A 20,534-nucleotide genomic window follows, 5' to 3' on the forward strand; every position below is an offset into this window, starting at 1 on the left:
ACTTTGAACAAATATGCTAAAAAAGTTATGTTTATAAAACTGTCACTATATCCTGACAGTAGTGCATGAGACAGATAATCTGTGAAAACAATCATGTTGCTCTGCCTCTTCCTGTGCTCCTAATGGCATTCGCACACTTACACAGTGCCGAAGTAAAGCAACCAATCAGAGACGAGCAGTCTCTAAAGGCTTTTGCACACCAAGTCCGTATTTTTCGTCCGAAATTGTCAAACGTGGAAAAATAAATACAACCTCACGTGTCAATAACGTTTACCCATCAACTCCGACACTTTTGTCCATCATTACATTTTTTGGAACAGGTCAGATTTTCTGCGTTTTTTCGCATACGTCGAATGACAAAAGAGGGCAGTTTGACCACTCAGAGCCACCGTCTGTGCAAACGTCGTCATCCAAAATGGCATGATAAACCTACTCCGTCTCCCAGCACAAAGCACTTTACGATAAAATAATAAAAGAATACAGAGATGCAGAATTTAAAGATAGATTGAGGCAGGTGATTGCAGAACAGCTTGGAATCAGGGATGGTTGCAAAAGAATGTAAGAAAGATCAGACAGTATTGATTGCGCTTCAGGTAGCTAAACGATAGCTTCTTGTTAACGTCATTCATTCATTAGCCCCATTGGGACTAATGCTATCCATCGCACACCTGCAATTATTTCAGTTTTGTCTTGTAATGCAAATTTTTGCAACAAATAGAGTAATAAAACACATCGGACCCAGTGTGTAAGGCTTCTGTGTGTAATGTTGTTGTTTTTTTAAATCAGATGACGGATTAAAAAAATGCAACTGAAAAATACAGACTTGGTGTGCAAAGACCTTAACACAGTGTCAACCACTGCTCGCGAAACTGGCGAACTCCGGTCAAACTGTCAACTGTCAAACTAGGCAGCGCTGAATAAATATCAAATATGAATCAAGATTCTGTTACTGTAATGCCTATTTCTCGCCTCAAATGTTTTCAGAAACATCTTGTGGTGTACTGTTTAGCTGTAAAATGAGAACGTTTGCTCCGGCTGGTGGGCGCTGCTTGGTTTTGTCTCGACTGATTTCAACATGGCGGCCGGGTCACATTTGTGGCGAGAAATAGGCATTAGAGTAACAGAATCTTGTTTCATGTTTGATATCTATTCAGCGCTGTCTAGTTTGACAGTTTGATTGAAGTTCGCAAGTTTCGTGAGCAGCGATTCACGGCTGCTTTAAATGCTCCTCGGCTCTGACCGGTTGTTTTCCTTCGGGTGCGGTGAAGTCTTGCAAATGCCATCATGAGCACTAGATGGACACAGAGGGCCGTGACTTTTTTTTCACAGATTACTTGTCTCATTCACTGCTGTCAGGATATAGTGACAGCTTTATAATTTTTTTTTTTTTTTTTTTTTTTTTCATATTTGCTCAAAGTTACTGACTGAAGCTTTAACAGATGACAATTAAAAATAAAAAAACCTGGGGGTTTCAGTAAGTGGCTACACCAAAAACTGGGCCAAATAAGTGTCAAATATGCATGTTAGACTGATGGTTCTGGAATAGGCATAGGATCTATTAATATACACACACCAGATATGCCATGAATAAATCAAGAACTGAGAGAGGAGAGAGCGAGTGGGGTAATGAGGGCATGGTCCTCCTGAGCACTGTACAGCAGTGGCGGGTCCGCCGTCGGCTTATTGTCTGCTGCCAATGCCAAACGCTCAAGATTAGTACAATTGCCTTTGGATTAAGTGAGGGGACAATGATGTGTGTTTACAAGCCTCACTCAGGCAGGAGTGACGTCTGAAACTCTGGCAGCTTATCAGATGGTACTGCAGGGTGCACGTAGTGTCGCAGCCTGCCACAGTAACACACAGCAGCACAATGGGAGTGACCTCTACGGGAGCAATGTGACCTCTCACGTGCCTGGATTTGTAAAAGTGCTGAAACAATGAGTCCATTAATCGATTAGTCAATCGACAGAAAAGGAATCGACAATGAATCATTTATCAAGCAAATGTGCCAAATATTGGCTGGGTTAGAATGTCTCTTTTTTCTTTAACTGCAAGGTTGGACTAGTGAAGCGCAAAAACAACAGAACGAAGTTCTATGGAAAAAAGAAAAAACAGCAAGGGGAGGTTGTGCATCTATTTTCCCCCCAAAAAATCAATACATAATTTAGATTCAGCAATTAGAGGAAGGTGTCTCTGTGTTCACTGAGTAAGATCACAAGGTTAAGCCCAGATCAGACACGTAGCCAGATCCCCGTCTCAGGTCTTGGAGGACAAATTGGGCCCATTTAGATTGGGCTGTGGGTCAGCAGCGGAAACACCAAGCCTCAGACAGGGCCACTAAATCACACAGCTGCTGTCAGAGAGAGGGCGACTGATGAGGGGAATAAGCGTGTGGGAGGGGGAATAATTAAGCAAGGTGGTTTGACGAATGCACTGAGGACGGGATGACAGCGAACACACGTCTCTCTGAGAGGGGAAGCTGGCTGGGACCTATCTCTACCAGACTCAAGGCCTTTCTCAAACCACCCCCTTACATCCTCTCCCTACCCACTTCCACTCCGTCCACATGGAGGGTTCGCCATATTAAGTGCCATCCTAAACCAATTAGCGAGCCTGCATCGATGCTGACTTACTGGCCACGTGCAACGGCGTTTTGTGTTCATCATGGAACACGCTCTGTACAAAAAAAGTTATGTGCGACTACCCATACAAACGTAACCTGCCCAAACTAAGATAGACATTTCATTTTGTCATTCAGACGTTAATGACTTAAAGGTTACATAAAATTTGGACCAAATGTCTAGTCTAGAAAACGGTAGATGTGTTCATTTGATTATAAAGTGCATAAATACAGGGACTGTTGCAAATACCATATCTTGTTAAAAACAAGAATATGTTTACCAAACAAAAAGAAATGCCACCAAAGAAGCATGGGAGTAAGTTTTATATTTAGTTTCTCTGTATATTGCATATTCTTTTTATTCTTTGTGTTTTGAACCTTTGCACATTCCTGCCAAGCTCTTTCATTTTAAACAGATATATTGTACATATTTTTTAAATAGTAAGCCTATTTTTAAAATTGTATTTTTTTTCCTATTCTATATTTATTTTTCTTGTCTATGCACCAAAACACCAAAGCAAATGACTTTTTCCTGCCACCTCTCTGCCTGTACCACCTTATTAATTATGTAGCTTATCAATAGTGCTGTGTATAACAGTTGCCGCTTGATATGAAACCATGGTTACAAAACGTTACGACGGTTTCCGTCGGAGAGAGGGAAGCTCGTCCCAAAAGCCTGCCGCTGTATTTATATCCTACGCCTTACAGAAGGGTGCTTAATTCAGCTGGAAGTGTGACTACAAACGCCACAGAGTAGGAGGGTGAAGGGATCGGATTGAGAAAGGCCCTTAGAAGCCACTGCTTTACTATTCAGCATGAGGTGATAATTTTAGTATGATGAAAAGCAAAAGAGCAACCGAAACCCAACCACGCAGCCCGTGTGAGTCATCAAAAAAAAAGCAGAAAATTAACCACCAGATGGCTTTTTGATAAAACAGAAATGGTGGGAGAGAGAGGATCCCAAAGTGCACCAAAGGAAAGGAGAACAGTGGAACAAAATAGGAGATGGGAGATGAGGAGAAAAACAAGACGCAACAGAGGCACCAACCTTTCTTGAAGGCACGTGGGGAGTCTGATAGATCGCCTTGGCATTAGAAATGAGCAACAGAAAAAAAAGGGGGAAGGAGAGAAGAGAGTTAACTTAGGTGAGAAGAGAAAAGGCAGGATTACCAAGCTGTGTTAATTGATTAGGAAAAGAGTCCAGCAGGGAAGAGTCCGAAAATAAATTTGAGACATAACCAAACTCAAAAAAGGGAGCCATTTCAAACTTGGCTGGCTCTGTGTAAGCCCTCTGGGGTGTTGGCATGTATATTAAATGTTCCTTGGGGATTTACTTGTAATTTGCCTTCCATCTTGCTGGAAGCGTTCCATCCATCACTTTTTTTTTCTCTCCTTGAGCATTCAATCTTTTGTTTGGCACCAATGTGACAAAGACGAGAGCCATAACTGCTCATTTTTCTTCCCCTAAGCTTTTGGCTCCAGCTCAGCACCGAAGCCTGAGGCTCTGTGCGTTTCTGTGAACTTCAGTAGTGCTGCGTTGAAGGCCACAGGGAACTGTGCAGGCACAGATAAAGCCCAAACACATGGCTCCACAACACATTCGCATCGGTGTAGAACACATTGTAAACCTATTCTCCCTCCCTGTGCAACAGTTCTGGCGGGCTTCGTCACCAATGTCCTTCAGAGAGACTTATGTGTGTGTACTGTTGTTGTCCACACAGCCACAGTGCTGTTGTGTCTGAGGCTGGAGCTGCTCACCCTCTGGTTCTGAACGAGACCCCAACGATGTGACCTGGAAGGGCCGGTATGGCTTGCCCTCGGACACGGGGACCTCCACGCTCTCCTCTGACGACACGGTGACATCCGGCTGTGATTCGGAGATAGACGACAGGAACTGGTCCATGTCAGCTTTCTGCTCCTGGAGCAACTCGTCTGCAGGAAAAAAGGGCAAAATGACAGAGTATGAGACGGGCTGGCACGTGCTAATACCTGTCAACCTGGGACATGGCAGCAATGTGTTTCACCAATTATTGTTAACAGAGCTGCTGCTGCTGCTGCAAGTGACGTCTGTTCCCATTTCTGCTAACTACCAATTACTATTTTTCTGAGAGCTATTCTCCGTGTAAATCTGCACATCTCCCAACAGGATGCTGCATTGGTGAAAGCTATGACCCAGTTCTGTCACTGCACCCGCTCCACTTTAATCCGCGCTGCAACGCCATGCTACGGTTCTTTTAATGAACCAAGATACCAAAACAATAAAACATGCCGGACATCGCCTGTCTTAAATTGTACCACTGGTGATGAATACAACCCAAATACAGTTTCCAGCTTTAGATCTAATTGTGAAAACGAGAGCTGGTGAGCAGAGACCGTTAAAGACAAAGAGCAGCAGCAGTATTAAATTCCCTTGCACACATTCATACTGAGAAAAAGACAATACTGTTCTCTGTGTGCATGATAACTGGTTTACCGACAGCGCTACTGGTCTCCTCCTGTATTTGTGTTTCTTTTTGCACAAAGAGAAGACTGTTTTTCTGTCAGTTTGCACCAAATATAAGGGAAAAAAATCCCCTTATACTCAGAGGAAATGTGATGGCTTTATCTGTCTGGCACATGTGCGAATTCCATCACTGTTTTCATTTCACTTTCACATTCTTATTACAGCACACACCGTCTCTCCTCCGAGCTGCCTTTGGGGCTTTTGACGAAACACGACTCACCAATTTCATCCTGAATCTCCTCGGCCACATACGGTACTTTGTAGAGCAGAGATAGACTCTGGTTCATCCTCTCCTCGATCACACGCAGGTGGGTCATCACCTGGTGGTGGAAGAGCAGACAAACAGGGTGTCATGTAACCAAAATCCTGCTGTATTTCTATGATGACATCAAAGTGAAACTGCTTCACTGTATGGTGTAAAAATGATGTTTTTTTTATTTCCAGAATCCTGGATTATTCAAAACAAGGGAGAAAATAATCCAGATTTTGATATACAATGTTACCATTTACATCCAGGACTGCAGCCAATTATTGTAATTTTCGATATGGATGAATTGTTTAGTCTATAGAATGCCATGAAACAAGGACAAATGCCCATTGTAGGTTCCCAAAGCCCAGGGTGTTGTCTTTCCAGTTGCTTATTTTGTCTGAACAACAGTGAATAGCACAAACAAATTATGTTTATAATGACGTAAAAAGCTGAAAATCCTTACATTAGAGGAGCGGGAATTGTTTCGATAAAATACTTAAAATTATAAATCATTCATTAAAATTGATGATGAATCATTTTACGGCATATGACAAGCCCATTAACTGAATAATCGCCTCAACACTAATCCAGTGACAACTAATTACAGAGTAATTTGCCAACTATTGGTATGAAATGTTCATCCCAACAGTATTTATTCAAAAGCTAACATTAATGAACCAGAAAATACACCCTTATTCCAGAAAATCCCCCTGAAATTCACTCAAATTTTTAGGTTTACCGATGCGGTTACAGGTTTTGTCACCTAATAGAATCACAGATTACAGTCTTGGCTTTCCTGTTTGGAGATTTGCACAGAGAAGCAGGGAAAACATATCGGCACAATGAGATAATGCGTAAGAGAAGATTGAACTTCATCTCCAGAGAGAGTCGTGTCAGCAGGAAGAGGGAATACAAACCAAACAAAAAGATGAAGATGAAGAAGAACACGACAACACATACGATAAAGGAGACAGAAGATGATGAAGTTGTAGAACCTTCACTTAGTAAACAACATCAATGTGTGCCACATCGTGGCGATGGTTGGTGTTGTATTTAAGCTTGTTCTGTATATTAATTATTAAAAAAACAAACACGCACAGCAAGCGCCGCAGCCCAGCCCTCGTCTCTGTAACTGTCTCAGTCACTCTTCAGTCCAAAACTCAAGATTTATTGGAAAAAGGTAGATGTAATCATTTCCAAAGTTCACAACATGTATATATTCTCTTTCAGTCCATATTTGTCCGTGTTTAGCCTTTCAAAAACAACATTTTCACTAAGGCCAAAAAAAATGCAGAATGCACCGATCCGACTTTTTCAGTCCTGATACCGATAGCGATACCTGAGATTTGGGCTTTCGGATGATACAGAGTACCGATCCGATGCCAGTGTTTAATTAATAAACTGTATGCCTCACTGTGTGGAAGTGACTGGGATGATTCTTTTATGTGTAAGGTAACATCAGGCTTGACTTAAACATTAATTTCCTGACTTTTGTAAAACAAAATGCAACAAAAAATACATAGATATAAATGAACTGAATTGTTATTTATTATTAAAATAATAAATCGTACACCAGCAACATGGTAAAAGATCTTCAAAATGAACAGGAATTACAATTCAAGTGTAAACCTTTTTAATGCAGCAACTGGTTGGCCAAAACTTAAACAGGAATTAAAATTCCAGTATATAATGTATATAAACATAAATTTGAAATCCAGCTATTTGAATCAGTATCGGCCCGATATCCGATCTGGTATCGGTGTATACATCGTATTAACTTGGCGGTCTAGCAACAATCAAATGTAACTGATGAGTGACATTCAAGAAAGTTGATTTAATAAAAGAAAAACTCATATAAGGCTCATTTAATCCGATGAATCTCTTTATTCAAATTGAGAATTTGAGGATTATTTTTTTAAGGGTCAGAAAATATGATGACAAACATTCGGTATAGCCTACGGCCCTTATTAAAATACAACGCAGCTTGGTTTCTTTACGAGCGAGTGGTTGAAGGAGCAGAGGGAACGACCAGCTCTGTGAGACAGCCAATGGGACACAGCTTCCATTCACATGATGGGTATCGAAAGAGGTAGGCTACTCTATTGGTATCGTTATCACTTTAAGGGTACTAGTACTGGCATTGTAATATTTTAAATGACAGCCCTAACATGTGCAAAATGTTATTAATCGGTGCAAAAGAGAAAAAGGCTTTAAAATCTCAATAATGTAATAAATAACTATACAGTATAAATGTGAGGAGAGTCAGCTAGCTGTTCTCTGCCCATAACTATAAATGTTCTGAGGGGAGAGAGTCGTTCATGTTCACAAATGTAAACACAACTGTCAGAACTGTGCTTTCTGCTCGAGAGCAGATTTTCTTCAGATGAAGTCAGACTCGCTCGCAGCCAGCCAACTTGAAGACATAAAACAAGTTGCTGCATGTAATATTCAAATCAGTGTTGAAGCTCTGAACTGACTTGACAGGAACTACTGCCTGTCAGCCCCAATGATCCCCACTACATCACACTTTGAGTAAAACAACAAACTCTTTTGATTGAGCAGATACAAAACTTATTCCAAAAATTCTCCGGTCTCCTTTTTTTTTTTTTTTAAACAGTTTCTACCAGCAATATGATGTTTGGAGAGGAGGAATATTTCCACATTACTGCTGCCAAAGAGACTGGCAGAATATGAAAAACTACCAGCCACTGACAAAGCTGATCTTGGCAGGTAACTGCTGTTTATTTCCCAACATGATGATTGACTGTTTTAATCCTCCAACACATGGCTGTAGTGCAGCAGAGCTGGCAACAGATGGCAATAATGCACCTTTCCCATTAAAAAGGCACGATGCAGCCCCTGTGGCACCTTCCTGTCGATGCTTGACACTGACAAACAATCGTCATTATGAAGATTAGATGTCTCAGTGTTGGAGCAGAGATTTCAATGCATCAAGAAACCTCTCCTGAGCTAGACAGGTGAGACTTTTTATAAAAACAAAGAATAATCTTGATCCCAGAAAGTCACAGTTACATAAAGCACAGCAAGCCTTCTGTTTACAAAGGATCCTTTGTGTGATGTCACATGTCAAAACCACAAACAGTCGCAAAGATGCAGATTTGAACATGCTGCGGGATTGGCTGAGTGAAGAAATACACAGGCTTGACAAATAAACAGTGTGGGAGCACAACAACACAGATTGGCTTCCCATGACTGAGCACAGAGGCTCCCCGCCTCCCAGATGCCACGATTCATCTAAATGGAAACCCTCCGGTCCTTTCCCCTTCCTCACTGTGCTGTTTCATCCATCTGCTGTGTTATCTGTAATGGTGGAGGATAACTATAAATGGTGTCGAAGGGCACTGACACAAACAGGCGAGCGCATCTAACGGAGGAGCTTCCAGCCAAATCCCTGTGCAGCGGCTCAGAGTCCAGCATTACACAAGACCTGCGCAATGTTAATCTTCGGCTGAGGCTTAAGTGAATGAAACACCCCCCCTCCATCAGACGAGCCTACACACTCCTCCCGGGCTTCAACTCAGAGAAACACACACTCTTTCTACCTCCTACACACTTAGAAACAGGGCAGAGAGGAGCAGGCTGAGACATCATTATCCCTCCCCTGTCTGAGCGGGGATAGTGTGAGAGCTCTGAGTGGCTCTGCAGGAGGCTTCAGCTTTACTGACACAGCCTCTAATACAGCATGTCAAAACTATAGTGCAGGAAGGATGCAAATAACGTCCAATTATTGGCAGGTACCAATTAGCCAAACTGAACTAAAGGACTACACTGGGGGTCGGCAACCTTTTTGATATGAAGTGCCATTTTTAAATGTTCTTGTTAATCAGTGTGCCATATCAACATTATGGTTGATATTAAAGCAGCAGTGGGTTGACATGGAGCAAATCTGATTAAAAAAAGTTATTTTTATAAAACGGTCACTATATCCTGACAGTAGTGCATGAGACAGGTAATCTGAAAAAATCCTGTTCCTCTGGTGTCCTCAGGTGCTCCTAATGGCATCTGGAGGATTTCACAGACGGAGCAGTCAGAGCTGATCTGGAATCAGCCGTCCAGCTGCCGTCTCTGAGCAGCTGTCAATCACTCGTGAACTCCGACCAAACGGTCAAACTAGGCAACGCTGATCAAATATGAATCAATATTCTGTTACTGTAATGCCTATTTCTCACCTCAAATGTTTTCAGAAACATCTTGTAGTGTACTGTTTAGCTGTAAAATGAGAAAGATTGTGACCCGGCAGCCATGTTGAGATATGTTGAGGAAATACCAAGCACCGCCCACCAGCCGGAGCACATCTTTTTTTTCTAAAGCCTGAAAACAGAGCCATGAGGAGGTGTATAAGTGTAGTTTTCTCTCAGAACACTTGAATTACAATATGCTGAAAGATTATTATGGAATTTTTGCCCAATTATGCCAAAAACGTTCTGCCTGCTGAAGCTTTAAGGTTAATTATGACACAACATCGAAATTTAAATCTCCAATGGATCTGTAATTTTATTCCATCCATAAAGGCAATATGCATAGCAACTAGGGCTGTCAATTGATTAAAATAATTGGGATTAATCGCATGATTGTTCATAGTTAATCGCGATTAATCGGAAATTAATCACACATTTTTTATCTGTTCAAAATGTACCTTAAAAGGGAGATTTGTCAAGTATTAGTAATAGTTTTATCAACATGGGAGTGGGCAAATGTGCTTGCTTTATGCAAATGTATGTATATATATATATATATTATTAGAAATCAATTAACAACACAAAACAATGACACATATTGTCCAGAAACCCTCACAGGTACTGCATTCAGCATACAAAATATGCTCAAATCATAACATGGCAAACTGCAGCCCAACAGGCAACAACAGCTTTCAGTGTGTCAGTGTGCTGACTTGACTATGACTTGCCCCAAACTGCATGTGATTATCATAAAGTGGGCATGTCTGTAAAGGGGAGACTCGTGGGTACCCATAGAACCCATTTTCATTCATATATCTTGAGGTCAGAGGTCAGGGGACCCCTTTGAAAATGGCCATGCCAGTTTTTCCTCGCCAAAATTTAGCGCAAGTTTGGAGCATTATTTAACTTCCTTCCCGACAAGCTAGTATGACATGGTTGGTACCAATGGATTCCTTCGGTTTTTCTAGTTTCATATGATACTATCTTCACTGAGCTCGCTACAACCTCTGAAAGATCGAACGCGTTAAAGAAATTATTGGCGTTAAAACGAAATTGCGTTATTATCGTGTTAACTTTGACAGCCCTAATAGCAACATTTCTAAAAAATATTTTTCTTCCATAATCAGGACATTGCAATTATATATGAGAGCACTATTCAAGGAGGCTGCCATCCCTATGAAAACATCCACGTCTGAGTTTGTATTGGCAATTTTCATATCTGCAGTTTAACACTGTATCTTTAGACAATCTCAGGGCCTCACATGTTCAACTTTGTCACCATAGGACAGTGACCTGACATTTTAGTTCTCTGTAACTGCAAACAACAGATTGCTGAAATACTTGTTATGTCTTGTGATGCTCTGTTGTCTGCTGTGTGCTGACGCATTGATACACTTTCTATCCTTCTCTTCTTTTCGTCTTTGCACTTATCTTCGTGTTATGCTTTAAATGTATAAATACTGACTACTCTTTGTATTCGGGGCTCACTTGCCACAGTCCACAACAGGTGGCTGTGCTCGTGAGTCCATCTGCAGATGCTTTACTTATTAATGTATGCCTTTTTTATTAAATTCACTGAAAGACAAGTTGTTACCTTGGTTTGTGTCTTGTTTTAACAGAAACTGCCACCACAAGTTGTAATCACTAACCCTACCAACCTTCCACCAATCTTGTTCATCAGCAATAAACTTAAAAATTCTGCGGAGAAGGCAACGAGTACTAAACAGATCACAGGCAGAGTAGGGCGGATCTTTGGGGAATGCAGGTGGGGAAAAAAATCAAACTACTGTCAATAACAGGCTGTGCAAACTGCCAATGGCTGTGAAAGAGGTAATTTGGTATGCGGATGAGAGGGCAACATTTCCAAAAAACTCTCTTACACACTTATTGCTAGTGTTGCATTGGTTAAGCTACCTAAGGTTGCCTACCACTGGACTACAAAGAAAATAATCAAATAGCCTAATTGTATAAATCATCATCAAAATCATGAATTCTAACAAAAATGCCAAACATTTGCTGGTTACAGCTTCTCAAATGTGTGAATTCTATGCTTTTCTCTGTTTGTAAATTGAATATTTGGGAGTTTTTGATGGTTGACTGGACAAAACAAGCAACATCAAGATATCAACTTGGGCCACGGGCGGTCAAATCAGGTGATCATCAGGATTAAAATCACTGACCTGTGACTTCATCTGAGCAGCCTTCTCAGGGTCCACGGCCAGGACGTGCTGGTAGTGGCGGATGGTGTGCTGACGGTCCTTGTTCTCGGCGCGGACGTACCGTCTCAGGGCCTGGAGGATGCGGTGGGGCTGAGCGGGACATAGAGGGGGAAGAAGAGGGGTGGTTTGTAGTGTTGGCCGGTGAAACGCAACCTCATGACCATATCTGTGTAATACCGCCTCTTAGATGGATCAGTATGATATCTTGTGTGGATAAGTGACTTTGAAGTCGTATCAATCAGGTGTTCTCTTCTAATTTTATAGTTATCAATCCAATATTTTTGAAAGTTTATTGTTCTCATTCCCTTTAAATGTTTTCATTCAAAAGATTCTGATTTCATCAGATTCAGGTGTGTTTGATTTTAGTTAAAAAAAAACGTGACATGATGAAACAATATGACCCACAAACCCATTTAGTAGTGAGCCTATCATCAGACATGAGCACACTCTGTGCTACTAAAGATGAGAAATAACATGAAAATTAGTCTCTTTTCACCCCCTTCATATATCTGAGCAGAAGGATGACAAGAACGCTGTCAAGTGTGAGGTGCAAAAAATCTGTTGCATGTGACATGACATAAAATCTTCTGTGGCACCTACTGAAATAGAATCCCACCACAGATGATGCAATTAGCATTTTTTGAGGTGTAACGGAAGCAGGATTAGAAATTACTGCTCTCAGGTCAGGTTATTGTATTTGAAATGAGTACAAAATAGAAATATTTTAGTCCTTCTTGGATGACATGGCCAACTCTGGTGGTTAGAGAGGCCACCTGTGCTCTTGCAAAAGAGTGCCAAACTGTGTGCTGGCAAAAGCATCAAAAGACTATTAGATAAAAGGAATTAAAAAACACACACACACAGGGATTATAGCTGTGGGTTCAAATGTGATTGACTCTGTGCTCATGGAGGATTTTTTTGGGGATGTGTGTTTTTCTGGTTGCAGTAATCCATTCTCCTCATGATGAATTGGCGGAGGGTCTTTTGACAGGATATGAGATTAGCCACAAGCCATAAGTAGAGTTTAAGGTGTGAGTGTGGTCTGACAGAAATGTGTGTATGTGTCAATGTGTTTGACTAGGCGAGGGAAAAGCAATAGACAGATGGAGGGAGGTGAGGAGAGGATAAAAGATGCTCCGAGAGGCCAGTGTGTGGTGTTTACCCTGGGGGGGTCGGCCTGCAGGGCAGCCAGGTAGTTCTCCAAGGCCAGACGGCGCCGGTCATTCAGCATGGCCTCCACCCGGGCCAGGTGAGTCTCCACCAGCTGCTGCTTCTCGCTGGCTGCCTCCTCCTCCAGGGACTCCACCATGGCTTGGAAGTGCTACAGACAAAGTCATAAACACATATAAATATGTATATGCAACGTAAACAGTATGGCACTACACATCTTTCTATTTAAAAAAAAGGAAACGGCTCTCGATTTCACTCATGTCGCCTCTCAGGCTTGTCAGGGGAGTTGGGGACTCAATTAGAAGTCTCCCCATTCAGACAGTGCCCTAATTTAGCCTCAGAGTGATAAAGATAGAGCAGCCAGGGAAAGGGATCTTTAATGGCGCAGGGAGATAGGGACCCGGGGCCTGTAAGCCATCATATCTCACCCACACAAAGGGACAAAGGGGGGGACTCCCAAGGGGAAGGATCAGTGTCTTACCTGGATCAATGTCTGCCTCTCAGCCTTGGGCAGGTTCTTAGCCTGGCGATCAGCTTCCTCCCACTCTTTTCTTACCTGGAGAAGGTGAGAGAGAGATGGAAATGAAGCAAGATGCAAGGTGTTCCTACTGCACCCGTCCACTCAAAGTGAGTCAAACAGTCATTTTTGTAAATGTAGATGGATAGAAAAGAAAGTATTCCATTGCGCAAAAGTTAAGTGACCCTTAAAGTCTGACTTTGCGCCTTGCCGCATTCTTGCTTTCGAATTTTGAAATACTTAGCAAGCCAACTGACTTGCTAATTTGTTGGCCTTGAATTCTCTCAGGCAGAGGCTACTCTCAGCTGTACCCCAATAGGCTTAAGACATTTTTTGACTGAATTTGTTTTCCAGTACAGAAAAGCGCAAGTGACCCTCGATCATTATTGAGCCACAACAGTGCAAATAGTCTCTAAATATTTAGTTTTAGTTTTAGATCTTCTGTTAATAGAGTGCTGCAGGAATGAGTCCTAAAACCCGGAAATGAGTCAGCATTTTAGCACTTCCGGTTCCCTCGTCTGGAAGTCAATGGGTTTATTGAATAGGTTTTTGGTTAGATGCCTGAAATAAGGTCATTGTTTAACACAAGCTTAAGATATTTTAACATTTTGTTCTACGATATGAAATACGTCAGTAAATATCCCACTCATTCATTTTTAAGCTATTACGTGTCTTAACAAAGACGGTTGCTAACAAGTGGCTTAATGAGACTACTAAACCCATCACACCGACTCGTCCGCCTTTACGGCTTCGTTGTGTATACTCGCGTCCATGCGACCATGGTGTAGTTTGTTTTATAGCCTCACGTTAGTTTTTTACTTCAGGCGATTGCATTCACATTTCAAAAATCATAAAAGTGGTGTTCATTTGTGAAGATTAGCTTGCTTAACAAAAAGTGTAAGTATCATAAATGTTTGTTTGCCACGGAGTTTTTTTCTGCAAAAATCCAAACCCAATGGAAAAATCCCATTGGCTTTTTGTAGAGGGAACCAGGGCGATGCTAACTTCCTGGTTGGTCTACAAAAATACGTCATCCCTGCAGTACTCTATTCCTGCATTTGACACTGAAACAGGAACCTGTTCCTTTTTAAATCTGCACATATTTTGATGCCAAGCTTCCAGTTTCGTTTACCAGTGATTTCTTCTATTCTTATTCAACTGTTGCTCAGAGGGATCTTTCTCTCTTTCTGCCCTTTCAACTGTCAGTCCGGTGAACCACTGGACAGTGTTTTGTTCTCCATGTGCAAAACAAAATAACATCTATTTGTAAAAAGGACTTTCTTCAACCTAAAAGCATGAAATATAGAGTAGTCCTCTCAACCACCTGACTGTACACAATCAAGATTTTGTACAATACAATCTTACTTATTGCCTGTTCAATGAGGGCAGCGGTGTCCTGACTCAACCTGGTAACTCACCCTCTCCATGCGGTTGCGGTGCCTGATCTCCAGCTGCTCCTTGGCCCTCTGGAAGCGACTGTGCTCCTTGTCGTCGGCCGGGGTCTCGAAGTAGATGTCCACATCGTCGGTGGGCTGAGGAGTCGGTGGCATGGCTGCAAATTCAGAAACAGATGGTGAGTGGACGGGGTTGCAAACGGACAACCAGACAAACAGACAGACAGACAGAGAGGCAGACTGGCTGATCCAGGCAGACACAAGTAGGCAGACAGACAACTGGGTACAAAGACACAGAGAGAGAGAGAGAGAGAAAGAGAGAGAGTTGAAAGTGGATTGCAGATTGAAGTTGGACAAAAATCCTCACAGAAGCACTCCGCTCACTGGCGTTCTTCCACCCTCAGTAAGTCTGATAAATGTAAAAGAATCTGACAGTCTTTCCTTTTGAATTCCTTTCATCTTCCCATTGGCTTTCTGCTGACAGGTCGCGTCTCCAACACCAATGGAAATATCCCTGAGTTTGACGGCTGTGTCATCCGGGGCCAGGCCAGAGGGCTCCGTTCTGGGTTCCTCACTCTACAGTCACGCAGCATGACTCGCTCCCTGCACCGCTCGCAACGCACAAAAACTATAACGCTCCGGGCTCGCAGACAGGAAGCGACCTCATCGTTTCACCTCACCATCAAAAACACGGGGTTAACGGATAAACGCATACAGCTCCTGATATAGCTCCTGAAATCATTTTATTTTTTCTGAAATGCAAAAGACCAATTGGTCATGGCCATGAACTGGGTTTGAACTGATGAAAAGTGAGTCACGGTAAGGTGCAAAAAAACCAAACTTATGCTTGCTGACATATGCTGGTGGGGTTCTCGCAAAAGTAGTGCCAGTGCTCTGTGAGCAGAAAGACAGACAGACAGACAGACAGACAGACAGACAGAAACATGAACAAAAGGCAGGAGTGAACACTGACAGGCAAACAGAGAACAAAGAAAACTCTAGAAAGTGTGTTTGAAGTTGCATGCATATGAATGAACACTAAATTAAAAAGAAAGAAGAATGTCATGATGTTTTATTTGTTATTTTTGTTATGTTTTTACTTTTGTATCCCAATCACAAATTTATTTGGAACTGTAATGACTGTATTGTTTTTTAAATTCTTCAATGTTCCATTACGATTACGAAAAATCATACTTGTTTATACTTTGAGTAATACCCTTTCTTTCATTTAAGAAATGAAGCGAGATTTCTCAAATGTTCAACATTGTCTAAACACGGGTAGCTGTACAAGAAAATACAGTCTAAAATTGGCAGAATTATGATTAAATCAGAAAATCTGATCAAGAATTCAATGGAAAAAACACTGAAATTAACAATCTTTTCTCTCAAATATATATATCTATTTTGATAGTTTGGATAATGTAATATATATATTTTAAGTAATTTATTTATTCCGCTAAAACCTAATATAAGCTTATTTTCTTTCTGTCAGATATAATCAATATTGAATATTTCAACAGTTCCAGTTTAATTAACTAAAACTAATGAACCAGTGTGAGCCGTAAATGAAGAGATTGAGATCTATTAATAAGAACTGAATGCTACATGATATTGTATTCAGTGAAACAGTGCTGAAACTATTATTGATTCATATATTGAGAGAAAATGAATCTGCAACAATTTGGATTAAGTATTAAGAAAGTTATTTATCAAGAAAAAATACGAAACAAAATCTGCTTCCAGCTTCTTAAATGCAAAAATGTGGTTTTAAATCACTGTAAATTAAAGATTTTTTTTTAAATTTGAACCGTTGCCTTGACAAATCAAGCAACATGCAATGTTTTCTAACCTTAAAAATTAATTTAAAAATATTTGACATATAATAATCATTAATTGCAGCACTTGATATATCTGTGGGATAATACAAGAAAAGCAAATGATGTTGTTGTGATTGTTGTGGTGGAGGTGACATGGTAACAACAGCTGTAGTGATGTGATGAGTGACAGCTGAAGCCTGCAGAACAGGTGTTCTGCTTCTAAGTCAGTGACGGACTAAACCTATATTATCCTAAAGTGTTTTCAGCGTAGAGGTCTGCAGCAGAGACACAAACAGAGAGGGGGTGAGAGAGAGAGGTGGGTGTTGTCAAACCAGCCTCCGTCCCGTGAGACTTACTCAGGCGCTTGCACACGGCCATGCAGTACTCCTCTGAGTCGAAATTGTTGCGGTTGCCAGCGCAGCCCCCGTATATGAAGCGAACACACTTCCTCAGGCTCATGTCGAAGTGCCAGCGGGGCATGGAGGCTCGGCAGGGGCCGGTCTCGGCCTCCAGGGTGCACACCGCTGCCAGGGGACAGCTTGTTAGATCATCCAGCCACTGGGGGCAGCACTTAATTCCAGTCTCTATTACAAACAAAAAACTACCACCAAACACTCCTTACCTCTGCCAAATCTATTAATATGATTAAACAAAACAATAAAACAAAACTTATTTTTTGTGCATGAGCAGGATTTAGCAGCAGTTTGGCTACAAATAAGGCAGGATGATTTGTCCTTGTGCCTGATAAAGCAGAACAGTACATCACAGGGTCTGCTTTGAGCTGATGAAAAGGGTATTGCTGATGCATACACTTATCTGATTACAGTCTGGCTGAGATTTAAGCATAACTGCCTATAGATTAAAAGTTAAAAAGGGCTGATTATATTTAAGTGGTAGGCAACGTGCCAATGAGATAGATAGAGAGAGAGAGATAGAGGGGAGGATGGCACATTATAATTTAAAACAACTCATTACAAACCTTTAACTTCCTGCAGAGTCTTGTCCTCATCTTGGCTCTCTGACATTTTGTTGCTCTCTTTCCTCTCATACTCGTCCTCCTTATCTGCCTCCTCGTCCTCGTAGACGTAGTGGTACTCCTCCTCATCCTCGTCGTCCTCATCTTCGTCCTCGTCCACCAGCTCCTCCTTCTGTGTGGGCTGCTCATCAGCTGGTGTCTCACTGTGGAGGGGAGGGATGGAGGGATGGAGGGAGGGAGGCGGAGGTGATTGAGTGGAGGGGTGGAGGCCAGGAAGAGGAGTGATTTATCAAACAAAGCAGAGCAGCTGCCACGGGTCAATGTCACGACACTTTAATTCATCCAGATGGCCAGTAATGCCTGCCCTTCGCGAGAGGCCGGATATTATGCTCGCAATATTTCAAAGACGCGCCGTGATCATGAACACACAGCCACAGACTGCTCACCTGTCCTCTACGGCATCCTCGTCGTCGTCCAGGTCGGCCTCGTCAATCTCCTCGTCCTCCACCTCCTCGTCTTCGTCGTCCTCCTGGGAGGGCAGGGAAGGCGGAGCGGACTCCCCGGCGCGAGAGGAGGGGCAGCACACGTACTCGGTGCCGTGGAACTTGTCGATGCCACAGGGCAGCAGCATGCCGTAGCTGTGCAGCACCATGGAGCTCTTGGAACAGGCCTGGCAGGGTAGAAGGAGTGAGTCGGTGAATGATATCGACTGAACACGGGCTCCAGATTGATGAAGCTGCGGTGGTTTCTAGGCCTCTTTAAAGTATCAACTTTAGCTTTGACAAGGTGACATTTGTTTAACCTTTATTCATCAAGGGAAAGTTAAAGGGCTACATCAACAGTGCTGCCCATGCCAGATGGAGGAGCATGGGAGTCACTGTGGGAGGAAACTGGAAGTTTCATTAATTCAGCCACATGATTTTGTTGACATGCTGCAGTAAGGCTCTTGTCTTTTTTTTCATAGATTTGAGATCAGAAATGCCCCAGGTTTAAAACCTGGTGATTTTCACAAATTATTTATGTCTTCACGAATCCAAATGTTGCGTTTTCTGCTGCAAGAAGACAGTAAATTATTTTTTTTTTTTATGTTGTTTATACATATATATATATATATAGCAAACCTTACAGTATATGACTAGAACTATCAAAGGGCTTTAGTAAAATATAAAGTCAGAAAAAAAAATCCCTGTTTGTAATCTAATGTCTGTATTCTTTATCCTTTACCCGTAGATAACTTTCAGAAGTATTTTTCGGAATATTTAATCTTTTATCGTGAATGCTCAATGTCTTGCAGAGATCTTCTACTAAGACAGCATTCACTATCCTTCAGTTTTACCAATCTTGGCAGGTGTATACTTGCTATCTATCAGTTTTTACTTTGTGACTTCTCGTATAGAGTCAGTCCCTGACATCTATCCACCGACAGAGTATAGACATACTGATTTAAGAGCTACTTCTCTTGTCACATACTGACTAAAACGATTAATGGACCACACTTCCAAAAAGTCACGCAGTCCTTTAACTGATGTGCTATTTTTCAACAATGCTGTGCTTCACATAGCAGCTGGTAGCGAGTACAACTTCAGTCGGCTGCTGAGAAACTACCCTGCTTAACAACATCTCAGTGGCAGTTGGTGAGGGAGCCGAGATTGTTTTGGAGTCATTTTTCTTACCCAGATTTTCCCACTGGTAAGATTTATTACCGCTTGGCTGTAACACATTTGTTATTGAATGTAGGTCGTTTGTGCCTCTGGATGTCACACTGTCTGAGGCTGCAGATGATACTCAGGTTCAGGCATTCGTGATAATACGTGTCGGGGAGGAGGAGTAAGAGTCAGGGAGAGACAAGAACAGACGGTTGGTGCTCGTGCTGTCGTGGTCAGAGTGGCCCCCGGGGGCCCGCTATGGAGCTGCCCAGGGGGGATTAGCTGCATTACAGCCACAACACTAATCTGATTAGGAGCTGAAATGTGAGGGCTCCCAGCCAGCCTGTGATCACAGGGCCTCAGAGACTCACACAGACAGGTGGAACGATATTAGGGAGAGAAGAGGAAAGATTGGAAAGTAATAAAAGTGTGACCAGTATGACAGGGAGAAGGGATGACGCATTCCTAAAAGTTAAATTGATGCTTCCTCTTTCCACGTGACTTTTTCCTTTCCGTAGCTCTGCCATCTCTGAGATACAGCCTCCCACTGTTTCCTATGAACTAATTCCTTCCTTACCTCTTTGGCCACACCGTGCCACTGCTGGTGGCTGACGCACATGTCCATAGGCTCCTTGTGGAAGAACTTGCACTTCTCTGGAACCAGGAGCACGTCACTCACGAACTCGCCCACTGTAACAGCAAATCACACGGACCAATACGCCTGTTAGTCACACCACCAATCTGTCCCCCCCGAAAAAAATCATTCCCCTGCCAGGTCACTGCTCAACAACACTGCCAGGGTTAGAAACAATAAATTGCCTAGCGGGACTAAAAAAAAAGGAATAGCTGATGAGATGAGTGGAAAGAAGGGCATGATTCAATAATTCATAGCTGCCTGGTCCTTTACATTTCATTACAGCGGTATGACAGAAAGGCCCTTTGACACTTGGACATCTGCCTGTGCACCTGAAGCCGAGAGGGATTCATCCCTCCTCTATAGCCAAATCTGTAACTCTGCAATCAAAATGGCAGTGGAGAAAATCCGGTTTCACACTGTGACTCTTTTAAGGTAGTCCAGACTCTTTCTGCAGGTCAATGATATATCATTTGCTTGATGAATTCAATTCGGAAGATGTTTTATTCATAGAACGAGCTGATGGGAAGCAGATCTGGGAAAAATAAATGACAAGAAAGACGTCTTCATCTGAATAGTTGCAGGTTGA

The 20,534-nt window shown here is 42.1% G+C and overlaps 1 protein-coding gene across 6 annotated transcripts in view; it reads right to left on the reverse strand.

The window, feature by feature from the left end:
• Positions 1–20,534, reverse strand: part of aplp2 (amyloid beta (A4) precursor-like protein 2) — a 74,020-nt gene that overhangs the window by 6,973 nt on the left and 46,513 nt on the right. For 2 of the 6 annotated variants that reach the window (XM_074640275.1, XM_074640272.1), the window contains exons 4-14: positions 19,889–20,001; positions 18,112–18,335; positions 17,669–17,868; positions 17,046–17,213; positions 14,897–15,030; positions 13,443–13,517; positions 12,954–13,112; positions 11,753–11,881; positions 5,344–5,443; positions 4,379–4,552; positions 3,669–3,704 (exon numbers count right to left, since the gene is read on the reverse strand). In XM_074640275.1, the coding sequence (XP_074496376.1) occupies positions 3,669–3,704; positions 4,379–4,552; positions 5,344–5,443; positions 11,753–11,881; positions 12,954–13,112; positions 13,443–13,517; positions 14,897–15,030; positions 17,046–17,213; positions 17,669–17,868; positions 18,112–18,335; positions 19,889–20,001 (1,512 nt within the window). The remainder of the gene's footprint in view (positions 1–3,668; positions 3,705–4,378; positions 4,553–5,343; positions 5,444–11,752; positions 11,882–12,953; positions 13,113–13,442; positions 13,518–14,896; positions 15,031–17,045; positions 17,214–17,668; positions 17,869–18,111; positions 18,336–19,888; positions 20,002–20,534) is intronic. The other 4 variants (XM_074640278.1, XM_074640277.1, XM_074640276.1 and 1 more) reach the window with 2 other exon arrangements.

The sequence above is a fragment of the Sebastes fasciatus genome, chromosome 7, assembly GCF_043250625.1.
Source record: "Sebastes fasciatus isolate fSebFas1 chromosome 7, fSebFas1.pri, whole genome shotgun sequence".
Taxonomy (NCBI): domain Eukaryota; kingdom Metazoa; phylum Chordata; class Actinopteri; order Perciformes; family Sebastidae; genus Sebastes; species Sebastes fasciatus.